The following is a 26469-nucleotide window of genomic DNA, read 5'->3' on the forward strand; positions in this document are numbered from 1 at the left end:
ATTGCTGAACGACGACACAATGCTGTACATTTGACCTGGAAGATTCACAAGGCCGAGGCGGAATTAGGCGCAACATCCAGAACAACGCAAATCGGCACAGCAGAAAGAAACGGCAAGTCGCTTTAAAACACGGCGACACCTGTAAGTTAGAGACTTTCTTTGCAGGCGTCCCTATTTTCAAAATGGTCATCGCATGTACTATAAAAAAAAATTTCCAGTACAACTGGGAGCTCTTTCCCTGGCATCCATACCGGCAGAGAAACCCCATTATCCCTCAATTAACACCACAAAAACTGGCGATCTGGTCATCATCGCGTTGCTGTTTGTGGAGGCTGGCTGTGCACAAATTGGCTGCGCGTTTCCTACACTACTACACTTCAAAAAAAGTACTTGATTGGCTGTGAAGCGCTTTGGGACGTCCGGTGGTCGCCGAAGACGATGCAGGTCTTTATCGATCCCAGAGAAAGGGGCGGTTTCACTGCCACGGCACTCGTTAAGTGACGAGCTCACCATTTCACAAAAGGCGCGACCTTTCACAAAAGCCCCCCGCTGCCATCTCGCGCCTCCGACAGTGCAGCACTCCCTCAGTACTGCCCCTCCGACAGTGAGCCGCTCCCTCAGTACTGCCCCTCCGACAGTGCGGCGCTCCCTCAGCACTGCCCCTCCGACAGTGCGGCGCTCCCTCAGTACTGCCCCTCCGACAGTGCGGCGCTCCCTCAGCACTGCCCCAGCGACAGTGCGGCGCTCCCTCAGCACTGCCCTAGCGACAGTGCGGCGCTCCCTCAGCACTGCCCCAGCGACAGTGCGGCGCTCCCTCAGCACTGCCCTAGCGACAGTGCGGCGCTCCCTCAGCACTGCCCCTCCGACAGTACGGCGCTCCCTCAGCACTGACCCTCCGACAGTGTGGCGCTCCCTCAGTACTGCCCCTCCGACAGTGCGGTGCTCCCTCAGTACCGCCCCTCCGACAGTGCGGTGCTCCCTCAGCACTGCCCCTCCGACAGAGCGGTGCTCCCTCAGCACTGACCCAGCGACAGTGCGGCACTCCCTCAGCGCTGCACTGATTTCTGTGCTCAAGTCTCTGGGGTGGGATTTGAACCCGCAGCCTCCTGTCTCAGAGGCGAGGGTGCTACCGACTGAGCCACGGCTACCACTTGTACAGGTTTCACTGAATTCAGACCACAGAGGAGGGGGGGGGGGGGAAGGGCTGTAGGAACGAGGGAGGAACCGAAGCGGAGGACGAGAACGTATAAACCATGCGACTTGCCTGATGAGAGTAACTTGCGGCAACAGTCCGAAAACCCGTAAAGCACAGCGAGGTGCAGTGGAAACATTCCGTGGATTCCACGTCTGCAAACAGAAGAGAAAGACTCGCATTTACACGCCGCCGTGTCCTGTCCTGTCCCGCAAAACATTTCCGATCCGGCCGCGCGCCGTTTCTGCTCGGCACTGCAGCGACTGAATCCTAGTCTATCTATATCCCTAGCGTCCCGAGTGAGCGGGCAGTAAGGTGGCAGATGGAGTGTAACGCAGGGAAATGTGAGGTTGTTCACTTTGGTCGGAACGATAGAAACACAGAATATTTTTTCAACGGTGAGAAACTTTCAAATGTTGGGTGTCGAGAGAGATTTGGGTGTCCTCGTGCAAGAAACACAGAAAGCTCGCGCGCAGGCACAGCGAGCAATAAGGAAGGCAAATGACATGTTGGCCTTTATTGCAAGGGGGGTTGGCGTATAAGAGTGAAGAAGTCTTGCTACAATTGCACAGGGCCTTGGTGAGACCACACCTGGAGTACGGTGCACAGTTCTGGTCTCCTTATCTGAGGAAGGATACACTTGCCTTGGAGGCAGTGCAACAAAGGTTCACTAGACTGATTCCTGGGATGAGAGGGCTGTCCTATGAGGAGAGATTGAGCCGATACTCTCTGAGTTTAGAAGAATGAGAGGTGATCTCATTGAAACATACAAGATTCTGAGGGGGATTGACAGGGTAGATGCTGAGAGGCTGTTTCCCCCCCTGGCTGGAGAGTCTAGAACCAGGGGTCACAGTCTCAGGATAAGGGGTCGGCCATTTAGGACTGAGATGAGGAGGAATTTCTTCACTCAGAGGGCGGTGAATCTTTGGAATTCTCTACCCCAGAGGGCTGTGGGGGCTCAGTCGTTGAGTATATTCAAGGCCGAGATCGATAGATTTTTGGACTCTAGGGGAATCGAGGGATATGGGGATCGGGCGGGAAAGTGGGGTTGAGGTCGATGATCAGCCATGATCTTATTGAATGGCGGAGCAGGCTCGAGGGGCCGAATGGCCGACTCCTGCTCCTATTTCTTGTGTTATGATACAGCGCAGGAGGCGGCCATTCGGCCGGACTGCTGTTGTGTTTGACAAACGCAGCCGTTAATTTGCGCCTTCAACCTCCCAGCTTCAGCCCTCCTGGGGTTAAGTGAAGGATAACAACTTGTAAATATACAGGGCCTTTAACACAGTAAAAGGCCCCAAGGCGCTTCACAGGAGTGCGATAAACACAATCTGACACCGAGCCACATAAGGAGGTATTAGGACAGGTGACCAAAAGCTTGGTCAAAGAGGGAGGTTTTAAGGAGCGTCTTAAAGGAGGAGAGAGAGAGGCGGAGAGGTTTAGGGAGGGAATTCCAGAGCTCAGGGCCTTGGCAGCTAAAGGCACGGCCACCAATGGTGGAGCGATGGAAATTGGGGGGATGCTCAAGAGGGCAGAATTAGAGGAGCGCAGATACCTCGGAGGGTTGTAGGGCTGGAGGAGGTTACCGAGTTTGGTGGGGGAGCGAGGCCATGGAGGCATTTGAAAACAAGGATGAGAATTTAAAAATTAATGCACTGCTGGACCAGGAGCCATTGTAGGTTAGCGAGCACGGTGGGGGGTGGGGTGGTGGGTGAACGGGACTTGGTGAGAGCTTGGACACAGGCAGCAGAGTTTGGGGTGAGCTGAAGTTATATTTATGGATGGAGGGTGGAAGATTGGAATAGTCAAGTCTACAGGTCACAAAGGCATGGATGAGGGTTTCAACAGAGGCGGAGTGTCCCTTTATCGGCATCCCTCAGTAAAGGGGCGACAGTTCGGAGGGATAAACAGCGAGGGGAAAAAAAACCCAGCAGCACACAGGAAGATACATCGGAAAATCGCCAAGCTCTCTCAATCCGCAAGCTGGCCGAAACAGGACAAGAAAAATTATCGGGAAGAGCAGAAGGAGGGAGGGAAGAAAAACTGGGAGTATCGGTTACCTCCCACGGCAGTGACTCAACAAAAGAAAAAACACAAATAAGACTTGCGCGCGTCTCTCTCTCTCTCTCTCGCGCTTCCTGCAATTGTCTCTAACTCTTAGCCATCTCTGTTCCTGACTGTACGGTATGGAGACACTTCAGTTGCCTCTGGCTACATCTATCTCCCGTGCATCGACAAAATACAAATGGAAATCTGAAACAACAGAACAACGTTGGAAACACTGGGGTCAGGCGGAATCCTGCAGAGGACACAGAAGTCGAGGTTGCGGGTGTGGGGCCCTTTGTCAAGACCGGATGTTGGCTGGTGAGGTTTCCCAGTCTTGAGAATGGGCCCATAGACCCAAAGCTGTGACTTGTCCGCTCGTGCGCACGCTCTCTCTCTCTGCAGAGTTATCGCTTTCAGCATTTCCCTGATTTTGTACATCCAATTCGTGCTCGCTCTGTCCCTCCATCTGTCTCCCTCCCCTCTCTTCCGCGTGCGTCCTACTCAACTCAAGCGCACAGTTGGTGCTAATGGGAACAAACGCACTTTTTGTACGTGAATTCGACACCCTTACAGAAACGGCAAGATGCTGAATACAAAGATAAATATCACAGATAGGTCACACATAAAGAGAGACAAAAAGCAAACAGATCAATGATAAGACAAATACATACAGTAAAGAGATAAAGGTGGAGACAGAGAGATAGGTAATGGATAGCCAGACAGGCAGCAGATAGGGATGAAGGGACGGGTATGCAGATAGGCAAGAGAAAGATAGAGAGTTATGTTACTGGACTAGTAATCCCGAGGCCTGGACTAATGATCCAGAGACAAAAGCTCAAATCCCACCACGGCAGCTGGGGAATTTAAATTCAGTTAATTAAATAAATCTGGAATAAAAAGTTAGCATCAGTAATGGTGACCATGAAACTGAAGGATTGTCATAAAAATCTGGTTCACGAATGTCCTTTAGTGGAAGGAAATCTGCCGTCCTTACCCGGTCTGGCCGATATGTGACTCCAGACCCACAGCAATGTGGTTGACTCTTAATGGCCCTGAAGATTGCGGCTCACCACCATCTTCGAGGGCAATTAGGGATGGGCAATAAATGCCCATCCAATGAATGAATAAGAAAAAAGGTAGGTAGGTAGATGATAGATGGACAGACAGACGTAGGTAATCGATAGGTGCGCCAGTCGCTGAAGGTAAACATGCAGGTGCAGCAGGCGGTTAACAAGGCAAATGGTATGTTGGCTTTCGTAGCGAGAGGGTTTGAGTACAGGAACAAGGGTGTCTTGCTGCAGTTGTACAAGGCCTTGGTGAGACCACACCTTGAGTATTGTGTGCAGTTTTAGTCGCCTTATCTGAGGAAGGACGTTCTTGCCATGGAAGGAGTGCAGCGAAGACTCACCAGGCTGATACCTGGGATGGCAGGAATGACATGTGAGGAGAGTTTGGGTCGATTGGGCTTATACTCGCTGGAGTTCAGAAGAGAGGGGATCTCATTGAAACTTATAAAATTCTAACAGGACTAGACAGACTAGATGCAGGAAGGATGTTCCCGATGGCAGGGGAGTCCAGAACCAGGGGTCACAGTCTAAGGATAAGGGGTAAGCCATTTAGGACTGAGATGAGGAGGAATTTCTTCACCCAGAGAGTGGTGAACCTGTGGAATTCTCTACCACACAAGGCAGTTGAGGCCAATTCATTAAATATATTCAAGAAGGAGTTGGATATATTTCTTAAGGCTAAAGGGATATGGGGAGAAGGCAGGGACAAGGTACTGAATTTGGACGACCAGCCATGATCTCATTGAATGGCGGAGCAGGCTCGAGGGGCCGAATGGCCGACTCCTGCTCCTATCTTCCATGTGAATAAATAGAAGGACTTCAATAAATAATTCACGGACATGGGTACAGATGGATAAAGAGAAAACAGATACGTACAGATACAGATGGTTGAAGAGATAACAGGCACAGATGGACAAAGATATCGGATGGATAATAGACAAGATAAAGCTGGATAAATCGGTAACACATAGATAAATTCACGGGACAAGACATTCAGGAAGCGGGAGTGCCAGTGATACTTACCGTGCTGTATCAGCACCGTTTGTCATTAAGGTACTAATGAGTAGTTCATGACCATACCTAGCAGCAACATGCAGAGGAGTATTGCCATACTTATCTGCACAGTCTATCTCTCCACCTGCAAACAGACAATGACGCATTAGTACTGAAAAACACGCTGCCTCGCCTGCCACGCAAGCTGCGGGACAGGGACGCTCGCTCTGGCGGCCTGGGGCAAAGGGACGTCACTCCCACGGTTTACCCAGCATTGGAGGTGCAAAGGGGCCGAGCCCGGGACACAGATTCCTGCTCAGCCCTTGGTCTCCAGCACCAAGCTTTACAACATTTGCCACACTGGGCTCGTCGAATGTGGATACATTGCGCAGGGAAAATTTGATGCACGTCTCTCTCACATGAGCGAGTGTGGTCCCTGAACTTTTGGTAAAGATGTTACATTTAACCAACTAATCTCAATAGTTCAGAGGTAATCGGAGCCACCCCGATTAGGAAGGCACCTGGTTCAATTATCCGGGCCTGGGTTAGCTCCCTCAGCGCATCGGGATTAGGGAAGGGAAAGACTTGGCCTGGGTTCCCAATCCTGATCAGCGCGCCGTTGGAGAGAGTATGCGAGGACGACAGGATCGAGTCCTAGCTGAGATGTCCTCCACAGCTGGTTATACCCACCAACGCCCAGGTTCATGCATGGGCACTAAGATGGGGTACTTAGAGTCAGAGTTATACAGCACAGAAAGAGGCCCTTCGGCCCATCACGTCCGCGCCGGCCATCAAGCCCTGCCTAATCTAATCCCATTTTCCAGCATTTGGTCCGTAGCCTTGTATGCTGTGGCATTTCAAGTGCTCATCCAAATGCTTCTTGAATGTTGTGAGGGTTCCTGCCTCTACCACCCTTTCAGGCAGTGAGTTCCAGATTCCAACCACCCTCTGGGTGAAAAAGTTTTTCCTCAAATCCCCTCTAAACCTCCTGCCCCTTACCTTGAAACTATGCCCCCTGGTTATTGACCCCTCTACTAAGGGGAAAAGTTCCTTTCTATCTACCCTATCTATGCCCCTCATAATTTTGTACACCTCAATCAGGTCCCCCCTCAGCCTTCTCTGCTCCAAGGAAAACAACTCCAGCCTGTCCAGTCTTCCTTCATAGCTGAAGCGCTCCAGCCCAGGTAACATCCTGGTGAATCTCCTCTTCACCCTCTCCAAAGCAATCACATCCTTCCTATAGTGTGGCGACCAGAACTGCACACAGTACTCCAGCTGTGGCCTCACTAACCTTTTGTACAGCTCCATCATAACCTCCCTGCTCTTATATTCTATGCCTCGGCTTATGAAGGCAAGTATCCCATAACCACCTTATCTACCTGTTCTGCTGCCTTCAGGGATCTATGTACATGCACACCAAGGTCCCTCTGATCCTCTGTCCTCCCTAGGATCCTACCATTCATTGTGTATTCCCTTGCCTTGTTAGTCCGTCCAAAATGCATCACCTCACACTTTTCAGGGTTAAATTCCATTTGCCACTGCTCTGCCCATCTGACCAACCCATCCATATCGTCCTGTAGCCTGAAGCTTCCCGCCTCGCTATTTACCACCCCACTACTTGAGGGCGATGCCACCCATTGAAACGTCCCCCAGTATAGAGCCCCCGTCACTGGGCCCAGACACTGATAATGGGTACTGGGGGGTATCCTCACCCATTGAACTGTCCCCCAGTATAGAGCCCCTGTCACTGGGCCCAGACACTGATAATGGGTACTGGGGGGTATCTTCACCCATTGAACTGTCCCCCAGTATAGAGCCCGTCACTGGGCCCAGACACTGATAATGGGTACTGGGGGGTATCTTCACCCATTGAACTGTACTCCAGTAGAGAGCCCCCCGTCACTGGGCCCAGACACTGATAATGGGTACTGGGGGGTATCTTCACCCATTGAACTGTACTCCAGTATAGAGCCCCCGTCACTGGGCCCAGACACTGATAATGGGTACTGGGGGGTATCTTCACCCATTGAACTGTCCCCCAGTATAGAGCCCCCATCACTGGGCCCAGACACTGATAATGGGTACTGGGGGGTGTATCTTCACCCATTGAACTGTCCCCCAGTATAGAGCCTCCGTCACTGGGCCCAGACACTGATAATGGGTACTGGGGGGTGTATCTTCACCCATTGAACTGTCCCCCAGTATAGAGCCTCCTGTCACTGGGCCCAGACACTGATAATGGGTACTGGGGGGTATCTTCACCCATTGAACTGTCCCCCAGTATAGAGCCCCCCCGTCACTGGGCCCAGACACTGATAATGGGTACTGGGGGGTATCCTCACCCATTGAACTGTCCCCCAGTATAGAGCCCCCATCACTGGGCCCAGACACTGATAATGGGTACTGGGGGGTATCTTCACCCACTGAACTGTCCCCCAGTATAGAGCCCCTGTCACTGGGCCCAGACACTGATAATGGGTACTGGGGGGTATCTTCACCCATTGAACTGTCCCCCAGTATAGAGCCCGTCACTGGGCCCAGACACTGATAATGGGTACTAGGGGGTGTATCTTCACCCATTGAACTGTCCCCCAGTATAGAGCCCCCCCGTCACTGGGCCCAGACACTGATAATGGGTACTGGGGGGTATCTTCACCCATTGAACTGTCCCCCAGTATAGAGCCTCCCGTCACTGGGCCCAGACACAGATAATGGGTACTGGGGGGTATCTTCACCCATTGAACTGTCCCCCAGTATAGAGCCCCCGTCACTGGGCCCAGACACTGATAATGGGTACTGGGGGGTATCTTCACCCATTGAACTGTCCCCCAGTATAGAGCCCCCATCACTGGGCCCAGACACAGATAATGGGTACTGGGGGGTATCCTCACCCATTGAACTGTCCCCCAGTATAGAGCCCCCGTCACTGGGCCCAGACACTGATAATGGGTACTTGGGGGGTATCTTCACCCATTGAACTGTCCCCCAGTATAGAGCCCCCCGTCACTGGGCCCAGACACTGATAATGGGTACTGGGGGGGGGGGGGGGTATCCTCACCCATTGAACTGTCCCCCAGTATAGAGCCCGTCACTGGGCCCAGACACTGATAATGGGTACTGGGGGGGGGGGTATCTTCACCCATTGAACTGTACTCTAGTAAGGGCGTCAACCATCACGGTCTGGGCTCACACATGGGTACCTGGGCGAGATATTGGAGGGCAATCTCCGCCCACGTACCTGTACCCCAACACGCTCTCGCAGAGAGCAGGCAGAAACTGGGCGGTGGGGCGCAGATATATTTAACATATGTTGTGTCAGCAGAATCCTGCGCAGAATATGGCATCGAACGCACAAAGATCTCACAATCAAGCAGTTCCGCTCTTCAATGATGTAAAGATAAAGGATCCGTCCATCTGTCTGTCTGCGTGTCTGTGTGTGTGTATGTCCGCTGTACACTCAAAAGTTAGAGCGTACCTACACATGTTATCTCAAAAGAAAGCTTATGATTAGGGGAGTGTCATAGGCATATTTACTTTTCGGTCAGACAAAAATTGTTCGGACAGTATACAAAAAACGTTCTAAAACCGGGTGGTTGACCAATCCTACGGGGGAATCCGCTCATTAGCGTTGATTGACTTGATGGTTGACCAATCCTAAGGGGTGGGCGGGGCCTAATCCTTCAAACTGCCGTTTTACAAAAAAGCCTTGGCAACGCCGGGCCCCCCAGCTAGTCTTGTATAAAAGCACTTAGAAAAGTTTAAAAGCAGAGATTGCATCATAGGAGCATTGCCAATATCTTTTCCCCCACAAAGGGATGTGAACAAACGTGTCTATTATCTTTTTGTCGCTGTTCCCCACTTTGTCCTTAAGCACACGACACACCGGAGATGTGCAAGGAACGTCATCTCAAAGCCGTCTCGGATGTCAGCCAAGGTTCTGAGGATTTGAGCTGCACGTTTCGGACGCAGGCGCGCGCGCGCACGGGAGCCCAGCTCAAACATTAAAGCAACGCATTTAAAGACGCACATACCGTTCTGAATGAGGATCTGAGATCGTGTAAACCTGCCGTGGATTGCAGCCATGTGCAATGGGCTCTTCCCGTCCTTACTCTGAAACCAGCAAGAGGAGATTTATAAATCAGGTCGAGGATCTGCAAGTCTAACAGTCTGATCTTACAAAGACACGAGGTTACACTGGGGCGGGCGCGGTGTGCAGGTGCCCCTGGCACCTTGGAGTGCTAGGACACACAGCGCTGTACATCCTGCAGCGCCATCAACGCTGCCTCAGTGCAGTCCGGGCTCTGGGAAACTTATTCCCAAGCATCCTCCCTTGCAATTATACTGGCGGTTTGCCCCAGGCCCGCTGGAGGCCAGTCGGAGTGCGCAGTGGCAGAGCGAGCATCCTCTGCACTACATTATCACAGATCGGGTGACTTACATTACATTAGTATTCACAGCACAGAAACAGGCCATTCGGCTCAACTGGTCCGTGCCAGCGTTTATGCTCCACACGAGCCTCCTCCCACCCGTACTCCATCTCACCCCATCAGCAGATCATAGAAACGTAGAACATAAGGAGCAGGAGTCGGCCATTCGGCCCCTCGAGCTTGCTCCGCCATTCAATGCAATCATGGCTGATCATCCAAATTCAGTACCCTGTCCCTGCTTTCTCCCCATATCCCTTGATCCCTTTAGCCTTAATATATCTAACTCCTTCTTGAATATATTTAATAAATTGGCCTCAACTGCCTTCTGTGGTAGAGAATTCCACAGGTTCACCACTCTCTGGGTGAAGAAATTCCTCCTCATCTCAGTCCTAAATGGCTTACCCCTTATCCTTAGACTGTGACCCCCTGGTTCTGGACTCCCCCGCCATCGGGAACATCCTTCCTGCATCTAGTCTGTCTAGTCCTGTTAGAATTTTATACGTTTCAATGAGATCCCCTCTCATTCTTCTAAACTCCAGCGAGTATAAGCTCAATCGACCCAATCTCTCCTCATACGTCATTCCTGCCATCCCAGGTATCAGTCTGGTGAATCTTCGCTGCACTCCCTTCTGCTCCTCTCTCTCTCATGTCTTTATCTAGCTTCCCCTTAAATGCATCTGTGTTATTCGCCTCAACCACTCCCTGTGGTAGCGAGTTCCACATTCTCACCACTCTCTGGGTAAAGAAGTTTCTCCTGAATTCCCCATTGGATTTATTAGTGACTATCTTATATTGATGGCCCCTAGTTCTGGTCTCCCCCACAAGTGGAAACATCTTCTCTATGGCTACCCGATCGAACCCCTTCATAAACTGGGGGGTGGGGTGCAGACAACCCCACTCTACCCGTGCGAGCTGGCTCACCTGAACGTTCACATCGGCACCGTTATTGACCAGGAGCTCCAGGCACAACGCACCGTTGGTCGAGACAGCAGCAAAGTGCAGCGGCGTGAATCCCTTCTCGTTGGGCTGGTTAACGTTTGCCCCGTAGTTCACCAGCTCGTTCGCCACCGCATCTTGTCCAGTGTAACAGGCAATGTGGAGGGCAGTGTTACCGTAGGCGTTTGGTTCATCGATCTAGGAAGGGGCAAGCAGAACACTCGGCCGCTCAGCTTTCCATATTGCACGCACGTCACAGTTATTTCCACACTGTCAATTTCAGGGTCAGCGGTTCAGTGTCGGCCGTGGCTCAGTGGGCAGCACGCTCGCCTCCGACTCAGCAGGTCGTGGGTTCAAGACCCACTCCAGAGGCTTGAGGCCCATAATCCAGCCCGACACTCCCAGTGCAGTACTGAGGGAGCGGCGCACTGTCGGAGGGGCGGCGCCGAGGGAGCGGCGCACTGTCGGAGGGGCGGCGCCGAGGGAGCGGCGCACTGTCGGAGGGGCGGCGCCGAGGGAGCGGCGCACTGTCGGAGGGGCGGCGCCGAGGGAGCGGCGCACTGTCGGAGGGGCGGCGCCGAGGGAGCGGCGCACTGTCGGAGGGGCGGCGCCGAGGGAGCGGCGCACTGTCGGAGGGGCGGCGCCGAGGGAGCGGCGCACTGTCGGAGGGGCGGCGCCGAGGGAGCGGCGCACTGTCGGAGGGGCGGCGCCGAGGGAGCGGCGCACTGTCGGAGGGGCGGCGCCGAGGGAGCGGCGCACTGTCGGAGGGGCGGCGCCGAGGGAGCGGCGCACTGTCGGAGGGGCGGCGCCGAGGGAGCGGCGCACTGTCGGAGGGGCGGCGCCGAGGGAGCGGCGCACTGTCGGAGGGGCGGCGCCGAGGGAGCGGCGCACTGTCGGAGGGGCGGCGCCGAGGGAGCGGCGCACTGTCGGAGGGGCGGCGCCGAGGGAGCGGCGCACTGTCGGAGGGGCGGCGCCGAGGGAGCGGCGCACTGTCGGAGGGGCGGCGCCGAGGGAGCGGCGCACTGTCGGAGGGGCGGCGCCGAGGGAGCGGCGCACTGTCGGAGGGGCGGCGCCGAGGGAGCGGCGCACTGTCGGAGGGGCGGCGCCGAGGGAGCGGCGCACTGTCGGAGGGGCGGCGCCGAGGGAGCGGCGCACTGTCGGAGGGGCGGCGCCGAGGGAGCGGCGCACTGTCGGAGGGGCGGCGCCGAGGGAGCGCCGCACTGTCGGAGGGGCGGCGCCGAGGGAGCGCTGAGACGTTAAATCGAGGCCCCGTCAGCCCTCTCAGGTGGACCCAGAAGATCCCATGCAACTATCTTGAAGATAAGCCGGGGCAATATTTATCCCTCAACCAACGTCACCAAAACAGATGATCTGGTCATTACAACATTGCTGTTCGTGGGAGCTTGCTGTGCGCCAATTGGCTGCCGCCTTTCCTACACTACAACAGTGACCACACTTCAAAAAAAGTACTTCATTGGCTGTAAAGCGTTTTGGGACATCCTGAGGTGGGGAAAGGCGAACCTGATTTATAAATCTCTTTTTCACATCCAGCAATTCCCGGGCTGGAGGGGAGGGGAGGAAGGGGATGGGCAAGAACAAGATCTGGCTGCAAATTTCTCCTGCGTTGCCCCCCCCCCCCACCGTGGCGCTCACTCACTCACCTCCACTCCGAGCTTCAGAAGGTATTTCACCACGTCGATTTGCCCATTGGAGGCAGCAGCATGCAGTGGCGTGTAACCCTTCTTGTCCTTGCACGTTACTTCGGCCCCACGGGACAACAGCAGCTTCACCACATCCAGGTGCCCTGCGGCAGAAAGCATCAGGTCAGCGCTGGGGGGGGGGGGGGGTAAACGCACAGGCTCTGACCACTACAGCCTCACCAGTAAACGCTCAGCTCGCAACCCCCCACGGACCGGGGAAGGTGCTGGCTTTCGTCGCCGATCTTTGCCAAGTTCGCTGGCTCCCAGCCCTGGCAACACAGCAGGGGCACTGAAAGCATCATCAAACGCCCCCTGCTTCAGGGAGGGGGAACAGGGAAACCTGGGATCCCGTTGGGCTCCACCAGCTGGTGCCCTCCGACGGCAAGAACCTACGGCAACCTGGGATGGTTCTCCTTCGAGCAGAGAAGGCCGAGGGGTGATTTAATAATTTAAAACCATGAGGGGGTTTTGATCGAGTCGATCGGGAGAAACCGTTTTCACTGGTTGGTAACCAGAGGACACAGATTTAAAGTAATTGGCAAAAGAATCGGCTCCAACCACGCTCCTAGTCACTCCCCAGCAAGCAGCCACACCATAACCAGCCCCATCACTTCCCTCTTCCCCTTATGCTAGTTTAAGGTTCCCCCCCCCACCACTTTCAGTCATTTTGCACATACAAGCAATTTACAACATTCATCTGAAGCATACATAAGATACAGGAGCTGGAGTCGGCCATTCGGCCCCTCGAGCCTGCTCCGCCATTCAATAAGATCATGGCTGATCCAATCTTGACCTCAACACCACTTTCCCGCTCTCTCCCCATACCCCTTGACGCCCCTGTAGTTCAAATGCCTGTCAACCTCCGCCTTGAATATATTCACTGACTCCGCAGCTCTCTGGGGTAGAGAATTCCAAAGATTCACGACCCTCGGAGAGAAGAAATTCTTCATCTCCATCTTAAATGGGCGACCCGTTATTCTGAAACTATGCCCCCGAGTTCTAGATTCCCCCATGAGGGGGAAACATCCTCTCGGCATCCACCCTGTCAATCCCCCTCAGAATCTTCTATGTTTCAGTAAGATCCCCTCTCATTCTTCTAAACTCCAATGAGTATCGGCCCAACCTGCTCAACCTTTCGTCCTACGTCAACCCCTTCATCCCAGGAATCAACCGAGTGAACCTTCTCTGAACTGCCTCCAATGCAAGTATATCCCTCCTTAAATATGGAGACCAAAACTGTACGCAGTACTCCAGGTGTGGTCTCACCAACGCCCTGTACAGTTGCATCAAAACTTCCCTACTTTTTATACTCCATACCCCTTGCAACAATAGAGAGCATCCTGACGAACTGTATCACAGTATGGTATGGCAGCTGTAGCTACTATGACCGGAAAGCCCTGCAGCGGGTAGTCAAAACTGCCCAACGCATTACCGGCACCCGGCTACCGACCATAGAGCACATATACCAGAAACACTGTCTACGGAGGTCACGGTCCATCATCAAAGACCCTACCCACCCCAGCCACAGTCTGTTCGCCCCCCTGCCATCTGGGAGACGCTACAGATGCATTCGCACCCGTACGACCAGATTTAGGAACAGCTTCTTTCCCAGGGCTGTCATCCTACTGAACTCCACAAATAAACTCTAAAGCCTGCACATCTGCCAATGCACTTTATTATGGTTATGTTTATGATGTATAACAAGCCAAATGTATGTTGAATGTTTAAATGTCTTAATCTAAATGTACACTCTCGGGAGCCGCAAGCCTACATTTCGTTGTACTGCACTTGTGCACGAACAATGACAATAAAAGTTGATTTGATTTGATTTGACAAAGGCCAACATTCCATTAGCCTTCCTAATTACTTGCTGTACCTGCATGCTAACTTTCTGTGTTTCATGTACTCGGACCCCCAGATCCCTCTGTACCGCAGCATTCTGTAGTCTCGCTCCATTTCAATAATAATTTGCTTTTTCATTCTTCCTTCCCTAACCCTAACCTCACATTTTCCCACATTATACTCCATCTGCCAAGCACCAAACTCCCAACAGCTCCAGTTCACCTCCGGACCTCCAGGTCCAGTTTTAATCGCCGCACCACACGGGAAGCCAGTGCCCAAAACTGGAGTCACTGGGACCACCCCGCTGCCCCCTGCCTCACCTCCCGACAGGGGTTTTAGGTGGGAGTGGCCAGTCATTGCTCTCCTCTCGACCTATTCCACTGCCGACATTAACACTGCCACTTACCGATATAAGCTGCCCAGTGAATAGGCTGCCGTTCTTTCTTGTCGCAGGCACTGACACTGGCACCTCTGTTCAGCAACAAATGCACCATCTGAAATTAAACAGCGCAGCAGAGGAGGGCTCAATCAGCACAAGTCATAGGTGTGTCAATTAAACATTTAAAAAAAAAACATAATGCATATATATATGGTCCGGTCCGGTGCTAGCGCGCTCTCCCTGCTTTGGGCGGCCCGCTCTCGCCGCTCACTCCCACAACCGGAGCGAGGTGTTCGGCGAGTCGGGCGGAGGCAGCACAGCGCGGCAAGCAGCAGCAGCCACGTCGACCCGCTAGGGCACGTCGGCCGGCCGCTCCTCAGCGGGAAGGGATTCCGACCGGGAGGAGGGGAGCTGAGCATGGCGGCCAGAGGCTGGACCAGGAGCGGGAGAAGCAGGCCTGGGCCGTCGGGACCGCGGAGCCGGCGACGGTGAGGTGGAGGCCGCGGCGACCGGAGGATGTGTTGGGCGAGTCGGGCGGAGGCAGCGCAGCGCATCGGGACGCAGCAGCAGACTCGACGACTCGCAGTCCGACTGGGAGGAGGGGAGCCGGGAATGGTGGCCAGAGGGTGAGTGGGAGAAGCAGGCCGAGCCGGCAACAGCGAGGAGGACGGAGCGGCTGAGGGACATCGTGCTCCCACTGCCACTGGATGCCAAAGAATTGACTTTCTGAACACGGCGCTGTAAAAATAGCTGACGTGTCTCGGTGAGCTCCCACAGCTTTATTGTGGGAGTGATTGGGGAGTAAGCATTCCATTGTACTAGTTACATATGGCAAATAAAGAATCTTGAATATGTATGTATATATAAAAAAAGCACACACGAGTTTGGCCCCAGCCGGAGTATTGTGCTCAATTCTGGGCACCACACCTCAGAAAGGATGTGAAGGCTTTGGAGAGGGTGCAGAGGAGATTGACCAGATTGGTACCAGGGGATGAGGGATTACAGTTACCGGGAGAGGCTGGGGAAGCTGGGCATAGCCTCCTCAGAGCAGAGGAGGCTAAGAGGAGCTAACAACAGAAGACGCTGGAAAAACTCAGCAGGCCAGGCAACATCCGTGGAGAGAGGAATAGAGTCAACGTTTCAGGTCGAAACCCTTCTTCGACCTGAAACGTCGACTCTGTTTCTCTCTCCACGGACGTCGCCCTGGCCTGCCGAGTTTTTCCAGCGTCTTCCGTTGTTATTTCGGATGTCCAGCATCCGCAGTATTTTGCTGTCGTAAGGCTAAGAGGAGATTTGATAGAGGTGTTCCAAAATCAAGAACGGTTTAGTCAAGAGTATATGAAGAGAAGCTGTTTCCAATGGCTGACGGGTCGATAACCAGAGGGCACAGATTTAAGGCGACTGGCAATAGAACCAGAGAGGGGGATAGAAACATAGAAGATAGGAGCAGGAGTCGGCCATTCGAGCCTGCTCCGCCATTCAATGAGATCATGGCTGATCATCCAAATTCAGTACCCTGTCCCTGCCTTCTCCCCATATCCCTTGATCCCTTTAGCCTTAAGAAATATATCTCTTTCTTGAATATATTTAATGAACTGGCCTCCACCGCCCTCTGTGGCAGATAATTCCACAGGTTCACCACTCTCTGGGTGAAGAAATTCCTCCTCATTTCAGTCCTAAATGGCTTACCCCTTATCCTTAGACTGTGACCCCTGGTTCTGGACTCCCCGACCATCAGGAACATCCTTCCTGCATCTAGTCTGTCCAGGCCTGGCAGAATTTTATAGGTTTCGATGAGATCCCCTCTCAATCTTCTAAACTCCAGCGAGTATAAGCCCAATTGACACAATCTCTCCTCATACGTCATTCCTGCCATCCCAGGTATCAGCCTGGTGAATCTTCGTTGCACTCCTTCCATGGCAAGAACATCCTTCCTCAGGTAAGGTGACCAAAACTGCACACAGTACTCAAGGTGCGGTCTCACCAAGGCCCTGTACAACTGCAGCAAGACATCCTTGTTCCTGTATTCGAACCCTCTTGCTACGAAGGCCAACATACCATTTGCCTTCTTAGCTGCCTGCTGCACCTGCATGCTTACCTTCAGCGACTGGTGCACAAGAACACCCAGGTCTCTTTGCACTTCCCCTTCTCCCAATTTATTGCCATTCAAATAATAATCTGCCTTCCTGTTTTTGCCACCAAAGTGGATAACCTCACATTTATCCACATTATAGTGCATTTGCCATGTTTCTGCCCAATCACCCAACCTGTCCAAATCATACTGGAGTTTCATGACATCCTCCTCACAGCATACCCTCCCACCCAGCTTTGTGTCGTCTGCAAATTTGGAGATATTACATCCAATTCCCTCGTCCAGATCATTAATATATATATTGTGAACAGCTGGGGTCCTAGGACCGATCCTTGCGGGAAAACATTTTTACACACTGCCTGAAAGGGCGGTGGATACAGATTCAATAGTAGCCTTCAAGAGGGAATTGGATAAGCAGAAAAATTTGCAGAGATATGGGGGAAGAGCGGTGGGGGCGGAAAGAGTGGGAGTAGCTGGGTCGCTCTTCGGAATAGCCGGCTCGATGGGCCGAGTGGCCCTCCTTCAGTGCCGCACTGTTTCCACGATTCTATATTACAGGAGACTTTGGTTTATCCGGAGGTTGTATGTCCGGAAACCTCGATCTACCGGCAGAAATCAGGAGCCGTTTTGTTAGTTTTTTTTTTCCTTCTCGTGGCTTTTTTTTCCCCCCCAACAGTCGGGCTCTGGAAAGTCTCTCTGAAGCTGTTGGTAAGCTGCAGAGACGCTTCCAAGGTACGGGCCGACTGTTTACAAGCTGTTGCTGAGCAAGTGTTTGTTGCCAGATACAGAGCTGCAAACCTCCGTATGCTTCAACATTAACGCTGGTGTGTCCGGCAGTTTTGATAGATCGGCAACAGCTCGGTCCCGTCGGTGCCGGATACAACAAAGTCTCCGGTACAAGAGAGTTAGAGCCAGGCGCGACACCGCGAGCGAGTCAAGCGAAACCCGTAGCGTGCCTCTACGTGACTGCTGTACGCTGCGTGGTGGAGCGCCGTCCTCCCGGTGCGGTCGGAGACATTGACGCTGCTGAGTAGTGGGATCAGGAGCTCGGTGCACTTGGTGGCCTTGTTAGCAGCGGCGACGTGGAGCGGCGTCTGCCAGTACTTGTCCCGGGCGTTGACGTCGGCAGAATGTTTCAGCAGGGTGTTGACGGCTCTCTGTAGGCGGAGGGAGAATTATTTTTTTAAAAAGAAAAGGAAAGTTCGCCAACAAATTCTATCGCGAGCGTCCGCTCTGAACGTCAGCTTGGCCCCCTCCGTTCTGGCTGGAGTATGACTGAAGTCAAAACAGAGCGAAACACGGCTAAAACACACAGATCAGGAAATATAAGATAGACTTGCATTTATACCGCCTTTCATAGAAACATAGAAGATAGGAGCAGGGGTAGGCCATTCGGCCCCTCGAGCCTGTTGCGCCATTCAATGAGATCATGGCTGATCATCCAAATTCAGTACCCTGACCCTGCTTTCTCCCCATACCCCTTGATCCCTTTAGCCTTAAGAAATATATCTAACTCCTTCTTGAATATATTTAATGAATTGGCCTCAACTGCCTTCTGTGGTAGAGAATTCCACAGGTTCACCACTCTCTGGGTGAAGAAATTCCTCCTCATCTCAGTCCTAAATGGCTTACCCCTTATCTTTAGACTGTGACCCCTGGTTCTGGACTCCCCCGCCATCGGGAACATCCTTCCTGCATCTAGTCTGTCTAGTCCTGTTAGAATTTTATAAGTTTCAATGAGATCCCCTCTCATTCTTCTAAACTCTAGCGAATATAAGCCTAATCGACCCAATCTCTCCTCATACGTCATTCCTGCCATCCCAGGTATCAGTCTGGTGAATCTTCGCTGCACTCCCTCCATGGCAAGAACATCCTTCCTCAGATAAGGCGACTAAAACTGCACACAATACTCAAGGTGTGGTCTCACCAAGCCCCTGTACAACTGCAGCAAGACATCCTTGCTCCTGTACTCGAATCCTCTCGCTATGAAGGCCAACATACCATTTGCCTTCTTAACCGCCTGCTGCACCTGCATGCTTACCTTCAGCGACTGGTGCACAAGGACACCCAGGTCTCGTTGCACTTCCCCTTCTCCCAATCTATTGCCATTCAGATAATAATCTGCCTTCCTGTTTATGACACCAAAGTGGATAACCTCGCATTTATCCACATTATACTGCATCTGCCATGCATCTGCCCAATCGCCTAACCTGTCCAAATCATACTGGAGTTTCTCTGCATCCTCCTCACAGCACACACGCCCACCCAGCTTTGTGTCGTTTGCAAACCTGGAGATATTACATCTAGTTCCCTTGTCCAGATCATTAATATATATTGTGAATAGCTGGGGTCCGAGGACCGATCCCTGCAGTACCCCACTAGTCACTGCCTGCCACTCGGAAAAAGACCCGTTTATTCCAACTCTTTGCTTTCTATCTGCCAACCAGTTCTCTATCCAAGTCAATACCTTGCCCCTAATTGAGGGATAAATATTGGCCCAGGACACCGGGAGGAACTCCCCCCCCCCCCTGCTCTTCTTCGATATAGTGCAGTGGGATCTTCTGCATCCACCCGAGTCTCGGTTTAACATCTCATCCCAAAGACGGCACCTCCGACAGTGCAGCGCCCCCTTGCAGGAGCGACCATCAAACAAAATTTCACACCGAGCCCCGTAAGATGATGTTCAGGCAGATGACCAAAAAAAGGTAGGTTTTAAGGAGCGTCTCAAAAGGAAAGGGGGAGGTAGAGGCGGAGAGGTTTAGGGAGGGAATTCCAGAGCTTAGAGCCCAGGCAGCCGAAGGCCGATGGAAATCGGGGATGCACAAGAGGCCAGAATTGAAGGAAGCGCAGAGATCTCGGGCGATTCTAGGAGGTTACAGAGATAGGGAGGGGTCGAGGCCATGGACAGATTTGAATACAAGGATGAGAATTTAAACAATATAGAACGAGGTGTTGCCGGACCGGGGAGCCAGTGTAGGTCAGCGAGCACAGTGGGGGTGATGGGTGAGCAGGACCTCGGTGCGAGTTACAGGTCAGCAGTTACTTACTTCATTTCGAGATGCTGCAGCTCGATGCAGAGGTGTTAGCCAGGTATTGTCCTTCGCGTTAACATTCGCACCTGTGGGAAACAGGGAAAGGCAGACATTACAGGCTTGGCGAGGCAAAGGCAGGGCACTCCCGGCTCCCTTGCTTCATTCTTCGAGCTAAAAAGGTGGCTCGGAATGCCGAGCACTAGTTCCAAGTTTAACCGTGATAGCAGGAGAAAGGGGCAGATTCCTAACCGGGTGTTTAAACAGGCCTGTGAACGTTTGTGCTCATTACATGCCAGGGTGCGTGCTCTGCAACTGCGATATTGACAGCACATTTAATGTAGCACGACCCCCCCTCCACCCACCTCGACCCCCCCCAAAACTAGGCACATCGACCCTCGCCCCCCCCCAAAAAACCAGGCACATCGACCCTCCCAAAACAAGGCAATCGACCCTCGAACCCCCCCCCAAAAAACCAGGCACATCGACCCTCGACCCCCCCAAAACCAGGCACATCGACCTTCGACCCCCCAAAACGAGGCACATCGACCCTCGACCCCCCCCAAAACGAGGCACGTCGACCCTCGACCCCCCCAAAACCAGACACGTCGACCCTCGACCCCCCCAAAACGAGGCACATCAACCCTCGACCCCCCCCAAAAACCAGGCACATCGACCCTCGACCCCCCAAAAACCAGGCACATCGACCCCCCCAAAACCAGGCACATCGACCCTCGACCCCCCCCAAAACCAGGCACATCGACCCTCGACCCCCCCCAAAACCAGGCACATCGACCCTCAACCGCCCCCCCCGCCAAAAAACCAGGCACATCGACCCTCGACCCCCCCCAAAAAACCAGGCACATCGACCCTCGACCCCCCCCCCCATAAACCCAGACACATCGACCCCCCTCCTCCAACTAGAGGAGAAAATGGCTGGAAAGCAGAGGAGGGTTTTGAAGGTCTGAAGACGCAGCAAGGCAGAGGGACCTGGGGAGAGGGTGGTTCCAACACGACGGGGACAAGCGTGCAATACACAAGACACGGGCTGAGCCTGCCCACTTTAGATAACTGGAGTCTTGCCTGACTGAATAAGGACGTCTATGATCTGGACATCACCCAGGTAAGCAGCTGCATGGAGGGGTGTGCGCTTCTCTTGGTCCTGTTAACAGAAAGGAAAAAGGATTGCAGCAATCTCTTTCAGACTCTCACTAGAGCCATCGACACATCTGGATATAGCTAGATAATAAAATGCTGTGTGCTCGTTGGTTATATTACTCCTTTGTGACTTATGAAAGGGAAATCCTGTTTAACAAACCTATTGGGGTTCTTTGGAGTCATAGATTTATACAGCACAGAAAGCCACCCTTCGGCCCATCGTGTCCGCGCCGGCCATCAAGCCCTGTCTATTCTAATCCTATTTTCCAGCACTTGGTCTGTAGCCTTGTATGCGATGGCGTTTCAAGTGCTCATCTAAATGCTTCTTGAATGTTGTGAGGGTTCCTGCCTCGACCACCCTTTCAGGCAGTGAGTTCCAGATTCCAACCACCCTCTGGGTGAAAAGGTTTTTCCTCAAATCCCCTCTAAACCTCCTGCCCCTTACCCTGAAACTATGCCCCCTGGTTATTGACCCCTCTACTAAGGGGAAAAGTTCCTTTCTATCTACCCTATCTATGCCCCTCATTATTTTGTACACCTCAATCAGGTCCCCCCTCAGCCTTCTCTGCTCGAAGGAAAACAACCCCAGCCTGTCCAGTGGAGTAGACAAAGGGGAACCGGTAGTTGTGGTGCATTTGGATTTTCAGAAGGCCTTCAATAAGGTCCCACACAAGAGGTTGGTGAACAAAATTAGGGCACATGGAATTGGGGGTAATATACTAGCATGGATTGAGAATTGGTTAACAGACAGAAAACAAAGAGTAGGGATAAATGGGTCTTTTTCAGGATGGCAGGCTGTGACTAGTGGGCTACCGCAAGGATCAGTGCTTGGGCCCCAGCTATTCACAATCTATATCAATGATTTGGATGAGGGGACTAAATGTAACATTTCCAAATTTGCTGATGATACAAAGCTAGGTGGCAGTGTCAGTTGCGAAGAGGATGTGAAGCGGCTTCAAGGGGATCTCGACAGGCTCAGTGAGTGGGCGAGAACATGGCAGATGGACTATAATGTGGATAAATGTAAAGTTATCCACTTTGGTAGAAAAAACAGAAAGGCAGAGTATTTCCTAAATGGTGAAAGATTGGGGAATGCAGATGCTCAAAGGGACCTGGGTGTCCTTGTACATGAGTCACAAAGTGAATGTGTATGTGCAGCAAGCCATTAGGAAGGCAAATGGTATGCTGGCCTTCATTACAAGAGGATTTGAGTACAGGAGTAAAGAAGTCTTACTCCAATTATATCGGGCCTTGGTGAGACCACACCTGGAGTACTGTGTACAATTTTGGTCTCCTTACCTAAGGAAGAATATACTTGCCATAGAGGGAGTGCAACGAAGGTTCACGAGATCGATTCCTGGGATGGAGGGACTGTCGTATGAGAAGAGATTGAGTAAACTAGGCCTGTATTCTCTTGAATTCAGAAGAATGAGAGGGGATCTCATTGAAGCATACACAATTATTACAGGGCTTGATAGGATGGATGCTGGGAGCATGTTTCCCTTGGCTGGGGAGTCTAGAACCAGGGGCCACAGCCTCAGGATAAAGGGTCGGCCATTCAGGACTGAGATGAGGAGGAATTTCTTCACACAGAGGGTGGTGAATCTTTGGAATTCTCTACCCCAGAGGGCTGTGGAGGCTCAGTCATTGGGTATATTCAAAACAGAAGTCGATAGATTTCTGACTCGTAAAGGCATCAAGGGATATGGCGATAGGGCCGGTGAATGGAGTTGAGGCAAAGATCAGCCATGATCTCATTGAATGGCGGAGCAGGCTCGAAGGGCCGAATGGCCAACTCCTGCTCCTATTTCTTATGTCTGACATCGAACCAACCAATCGGCCATTGAGGACTGAGAGGAGGAGAAATTTCTTCACTCAGAGGGTTGTGATTCTTTGGAATTCCCTACCTCAGAGGGCTGTGGATGCTGAATCGTTGAGTATATTCAAGGGTTCTGGGCACTAAGGGAATCGATGGATAGGGAGATCGGGCAGGAAAGTGGAGTTGAGATCGAAGCTCAGCCATGATCTTATTGAATGACGGAGCAGGCTCGAGGGGCCGAATGGCCTGCTCCTGCTCACCAAGCTAACCGAACCAGTGCAATCTTAAAAAAAAAAAAAGACCCATCAAAACCCACCAAAAATAAACTGGTTTGAAATGTTGGGGGGGGGGGGGGGGTAAAAAAAAGGCAAGTGGCCGAGTTCCGAAAGTCATGCCAGGACATGGTGAGAATTTACACACCGGCAGGAGCACAGGTGCATGGTGAAGACAAAAGGGGGGAGGGGGCGGGGTGAGCCCCGAGGGGGGGGGGCGGGGCGAGGGGGGGGAAAAGGAAAAAGAAAAGGGAAAGAAAGGAAAGCAATGGGCATTGTGCACAGCAAGATCCCTCAAACAGCAATGAGATTTTGACCAGATCATCTGTTTTCGTGATGATGGTTGAGGGATAAATATTAGCCCAGGGCACCGGGGAGAACGCACTGGGGCTCTTCTTTGAAATAGTGGCCGAGGGCTCTTTTACATCCTTCAGCACTGGAGTATCAGCCGACAATTTTTGTGCTCAAGTCTCTGGAGTGGGACTCGCACCCCCTTCTGACTGGGAGGCGAGAGAGCGCGACCCACTGAACCAACGCACTGGACCCCCGAGCTACAGAAACCCCGGAGCCGGGCAACGACTGGAGGCTGCGATTGGGGGACTGCAGGGTCTTGGATGGACGAGCTCCCGACAGGACAGATGGCCTCCGCTTACTCGCATCAGTTTTACGATCGAGCGGGGAATCCCAAGCCACCAATCTGAAGCGACTGCAGTAAATTACACATTAAATGGCTTCGCAGGGCCCAAACGCCAGGAAGGGTCGATTTCATCAGAGAAAACACAAACACAGACTGGCCAGGAAAAAAAAAAAAAATCAGTTCTGCTCCAACTAGCAGTGGCAAATCCTCACCCGCATCCCACTTAACCTTCTGAAGGCAGATTGGTCCTTGTGACGATCAAAATATCGCCTTTTTAATAAAATAATCAAAAAGGATGCCATTCCTGGATTTCATTACATTGCTCCATTGACGGCCAGGAATACAACCATCTGCAGGAAACACTCTCTTAACTGGCAAAATTCACAAGTAGGTTCAGGTAAGTTTTACTATATATTCGTGGTCGTGTAACCGGGGTTCCTGGATCTGTGGCCGTGTAACCGGGGTTCCTGGACCTGTGGCCGTGTAACCGGGGTTCCTGGACCTGTGGCCGTGTAACCGGGGTTCCTGGATCTGTGGCCGTGTAACCGGGGTTCCTGGATCTGTGGCCGTGTAACCGGGGTTCCTGGACCTGTGGCCGTGTAACCGGGGTTCCTGGACCTGTGGCCGTGTAACCGGGGTTCCTGGACCTGTGGCCGTGTAACCGGGGTTCCTGGACCTGTGGCCGTGTAACCGGGGTTCCTGGATCTGTGGCCGTGTAACCGGGGTTCCTGGACCTGTGGCCGTGTAACCGGGGTTCCTGGACCTGTGGCCGTGTAACCGGGGTTCCTGGACCTGTGGCCGTGTAACCGGGGTTCCTGGACCTGTGGCCGTGTAACCGGGGTTCCTGGACCTGTGGCCGTGTAACCGGGGTTCCTGGATCTGTGGCCGTGTAACCGGGGTTCCTGGACCTGTGGCCGTGTAACCGGGGTTCCTGGATCTGTGGCCGTGTAACCGGGGTTCCTGGACCTGTGGCCGTGTAACCGGGGTTCCTGGACCTGTGGCCGTGTAACCGGGGTTCCTGGACCTGTGGCCGTGTAACCGGGGTTCCTGGACCTGTGGCCGTGTAACCGGGGTTCCTGGACCTGTGGCCGTGTAACCGGGGTTCCTGGACCTGTGGCCGTGTAACCGGGGTTCCTGCACCTGTGGCCGTGTAACCGGGGTTCCTGGACCTGTGGCCGTGTAACCGGGGTTCCTGCACAAGTACGATAGCAAAATACTGCAGGTGTTGGAAATCCGAAATAACAACAGAAAATGCTGGAAAAACTCAGGTGGTGAGGCAACATCCGTGGAGAGAAATTTGAGTTGACGTTTCGGGTCGAAACCCTTCTTCAAAACTGGAAAGAAAAGAAAATAGATCGAAGGCAGGGCTGCGATCGGACAAAAGAAGTGAAAGAGGCAAAAGAAGTAGAAGAGACAATAAAAGGTGTTCGAAGCTAAACGAGATGGTAATAGGCTGAGATTAGGTGTGAAGTGTACTGGCAGGGCAAGAGATAGCTGCCAGGTGTGAGAGAGAAACAAAAGGAAAGGCGGGGGGGGGGAAGGAGTGGAAAAATTACAGGTAAAAAATGTAATAGGGGCCGAGGTTATGATCTGAAATTGTTGAACTCGATATTGAGTCCGGAAGGCTGCAAAGTGCCCAATCGGAAGATGAGGTGCTGTTCCTCGAGTTTACGTTGAGCTTCCATGGAACAATACAAGAGGCGGAGGACGGTGAGGTCCGAGTGGGAATGGAGCGGTGAATTAAAATGACAGGCGATCGGAAGTGTCGTGTAACTGGGACTCCTGCACAAGTGCCGTGTAACCGGGGCTCCTGCACCTGTGGCCGTGTACGGGGCTCTCGTACCTTGGTAAGTATACCTCTCTGTAATCCGGACTTTTTGATCAACCGGCACCACGCCGGTCCCATCGGTGCCGGATTTTAAAAAAAAGTTTCCTGCATTTGGGAGCTCACTCTGGCATCAGCTCCACTGGCGTGCGTCTCGGTGCGCGATCAGAAACTGAAAAATCAAACCTCTCTTTAAAATGCGTCTGCGAGCGCACTGGTTAAACCCGCGCCCGCGCCCAAGTGCCGCGCCAACAGCCAATGACAGCCTACGTACCAATCCATTGATATCTTCATTTTCGTTTATTAGTGACCGAACTTCCTCCCGATCCCTGTTAAAAATAGCCTGGACCAGTGGCGTCTGCAACAGAAGGAAAAGGCATCGCAGTTAATCACGGGAGCCAAGTCGAGGGGCTTTTCTGTGACCCTCCGCCCTGTCCAACTTGGGCTCATTCCGTTCCGCTTCCAGCGCATCGGGGAAACCTAAGCAATCCAACCCCCAAGACCCTCTGCACAGCTGTAAATGACACATTGTTTAAAAAACAATTGAACCCACTGTACCAAAGGTATCTGCATTGATGCCAAGAATCGAGCAGATAATTGTCGTCATTTTATTAAAACATGTCCTATCTAGTCTTTCCTCGTATAAATGGCTGGCCGTGATGGTTGGCCTTTGAGCGATTAAGCCCTCGCAGTCAAACCTGATGTCCCAGCACGTGCGTTAATTCAAGAGTCGCTGGATAGAACGCAGGAAGAAGGAAGCCAATCGGCATCCCCATATCCATGAGTGCAGCCGGATCAGGTGGCTAAAGGCACGGCCGCCAGTGGTGCAGCGATTGAAATCGGGGGATGCTCAAGAGGCCAGAATTGCAGGAGTGCAGATATCTCAGGGGGGGGTTGTAGGGGGCTGGAGGAGGTTACAGAGATAGGGAGGGTTGTAGGGGGCTGGAGGAGGTTACAGAGATAGGGAGGGTTGTAGGGGGCTGGAGGAGGTTACAGAGATAGGGAGGGTTGTAGGGGGCTGGAGGAGGTTACAGAGATAGGGAGGGTTGTAGGGA

General features: G+C 52.7%; 2 protein-coding genes across 2 annotated transcripts in view; both read right to left on the bottom strand.

Moving 5' to 3' along the window:
- Positions 1 to 4314, bottom strand: part of LOC147097133 (serine/threonine-protein phosphatase 6 regulatory ankyrin repeat subunit C-like) — a 107496-nt gene extending 103182 nt beyond the window's left edge. The window contains exons 1-2 of the mRNA XM_085972531.1: positions 4309 to 4314; positions 1265 to 1347 (exon numbers count right to left, since the gene is read on the bottom strand). Of these exons, the coding sequence (XP_085828657.1) occupies positions 1265 to 1347; positions 4309 to 4314 (89 nt within the window). The remainder of the gene's footprint in view (positions 1 to 1264; positions 1348 to 4308) is intronic.
- A 1010-nt stretch (positions 4315 to 5324) lies between these two features.
- The window catches only part of LOC147097134 (uncharacterized), a 29181-nt gene continuing 8036 nt past the window's right edge, over positions 5325 to 26469 (bottom strand). The window contains exons 2-10 of the mRNA XM_085973005.1: positions 25689 to 25772; positions 20787 to 20865; positions 19722 to 19792; positions 17631 to 17831; positions 14610 to 14697; positions 12323 to 12465; positions 10647 to 10859; positions 9330 to 9408; positions 5325 to 5443 (exon numbers count right to left, since the gene is read on the bottom strand). Of these exons, the coding sequence (XP_085829131.1) occupies positions 5325 to 5443; positions 9330 to 9408; positions 10647 to 10859; positions 12323 to 12465; positions 14610 to 14697; positions 17631 to 17831; positions 19722 to 19792; positions 20787 to 20865; positions 25689 to 25772 (1077 nt within the window). The remainder of the gene's footprint in view (positions 5444 to 9329; positions 9409 to 10646; positions 10860 to 12322; positions 12466 to 14609; positions 14698 to 17630; positions 17832 to 19721; positions 19793 to 20786; positions 20866 to 25688; positions 25773 to 26469) is intronic.

This window comes from Somniosus microcephalus, chromosome 33, assembly GCF_052327205.1.
Source record: "Somniosus microcephalus isolate GS21.2 chromosome 33, FLI_Smic_1.0, whole genome shotgun sequence".
Lineage (NCBI taxonomy): Eukaryota > Metazoa > Chordata > Chondrichthyes > Squaliformes > Somniosidae > Somniosus > Somniosus microcephalus.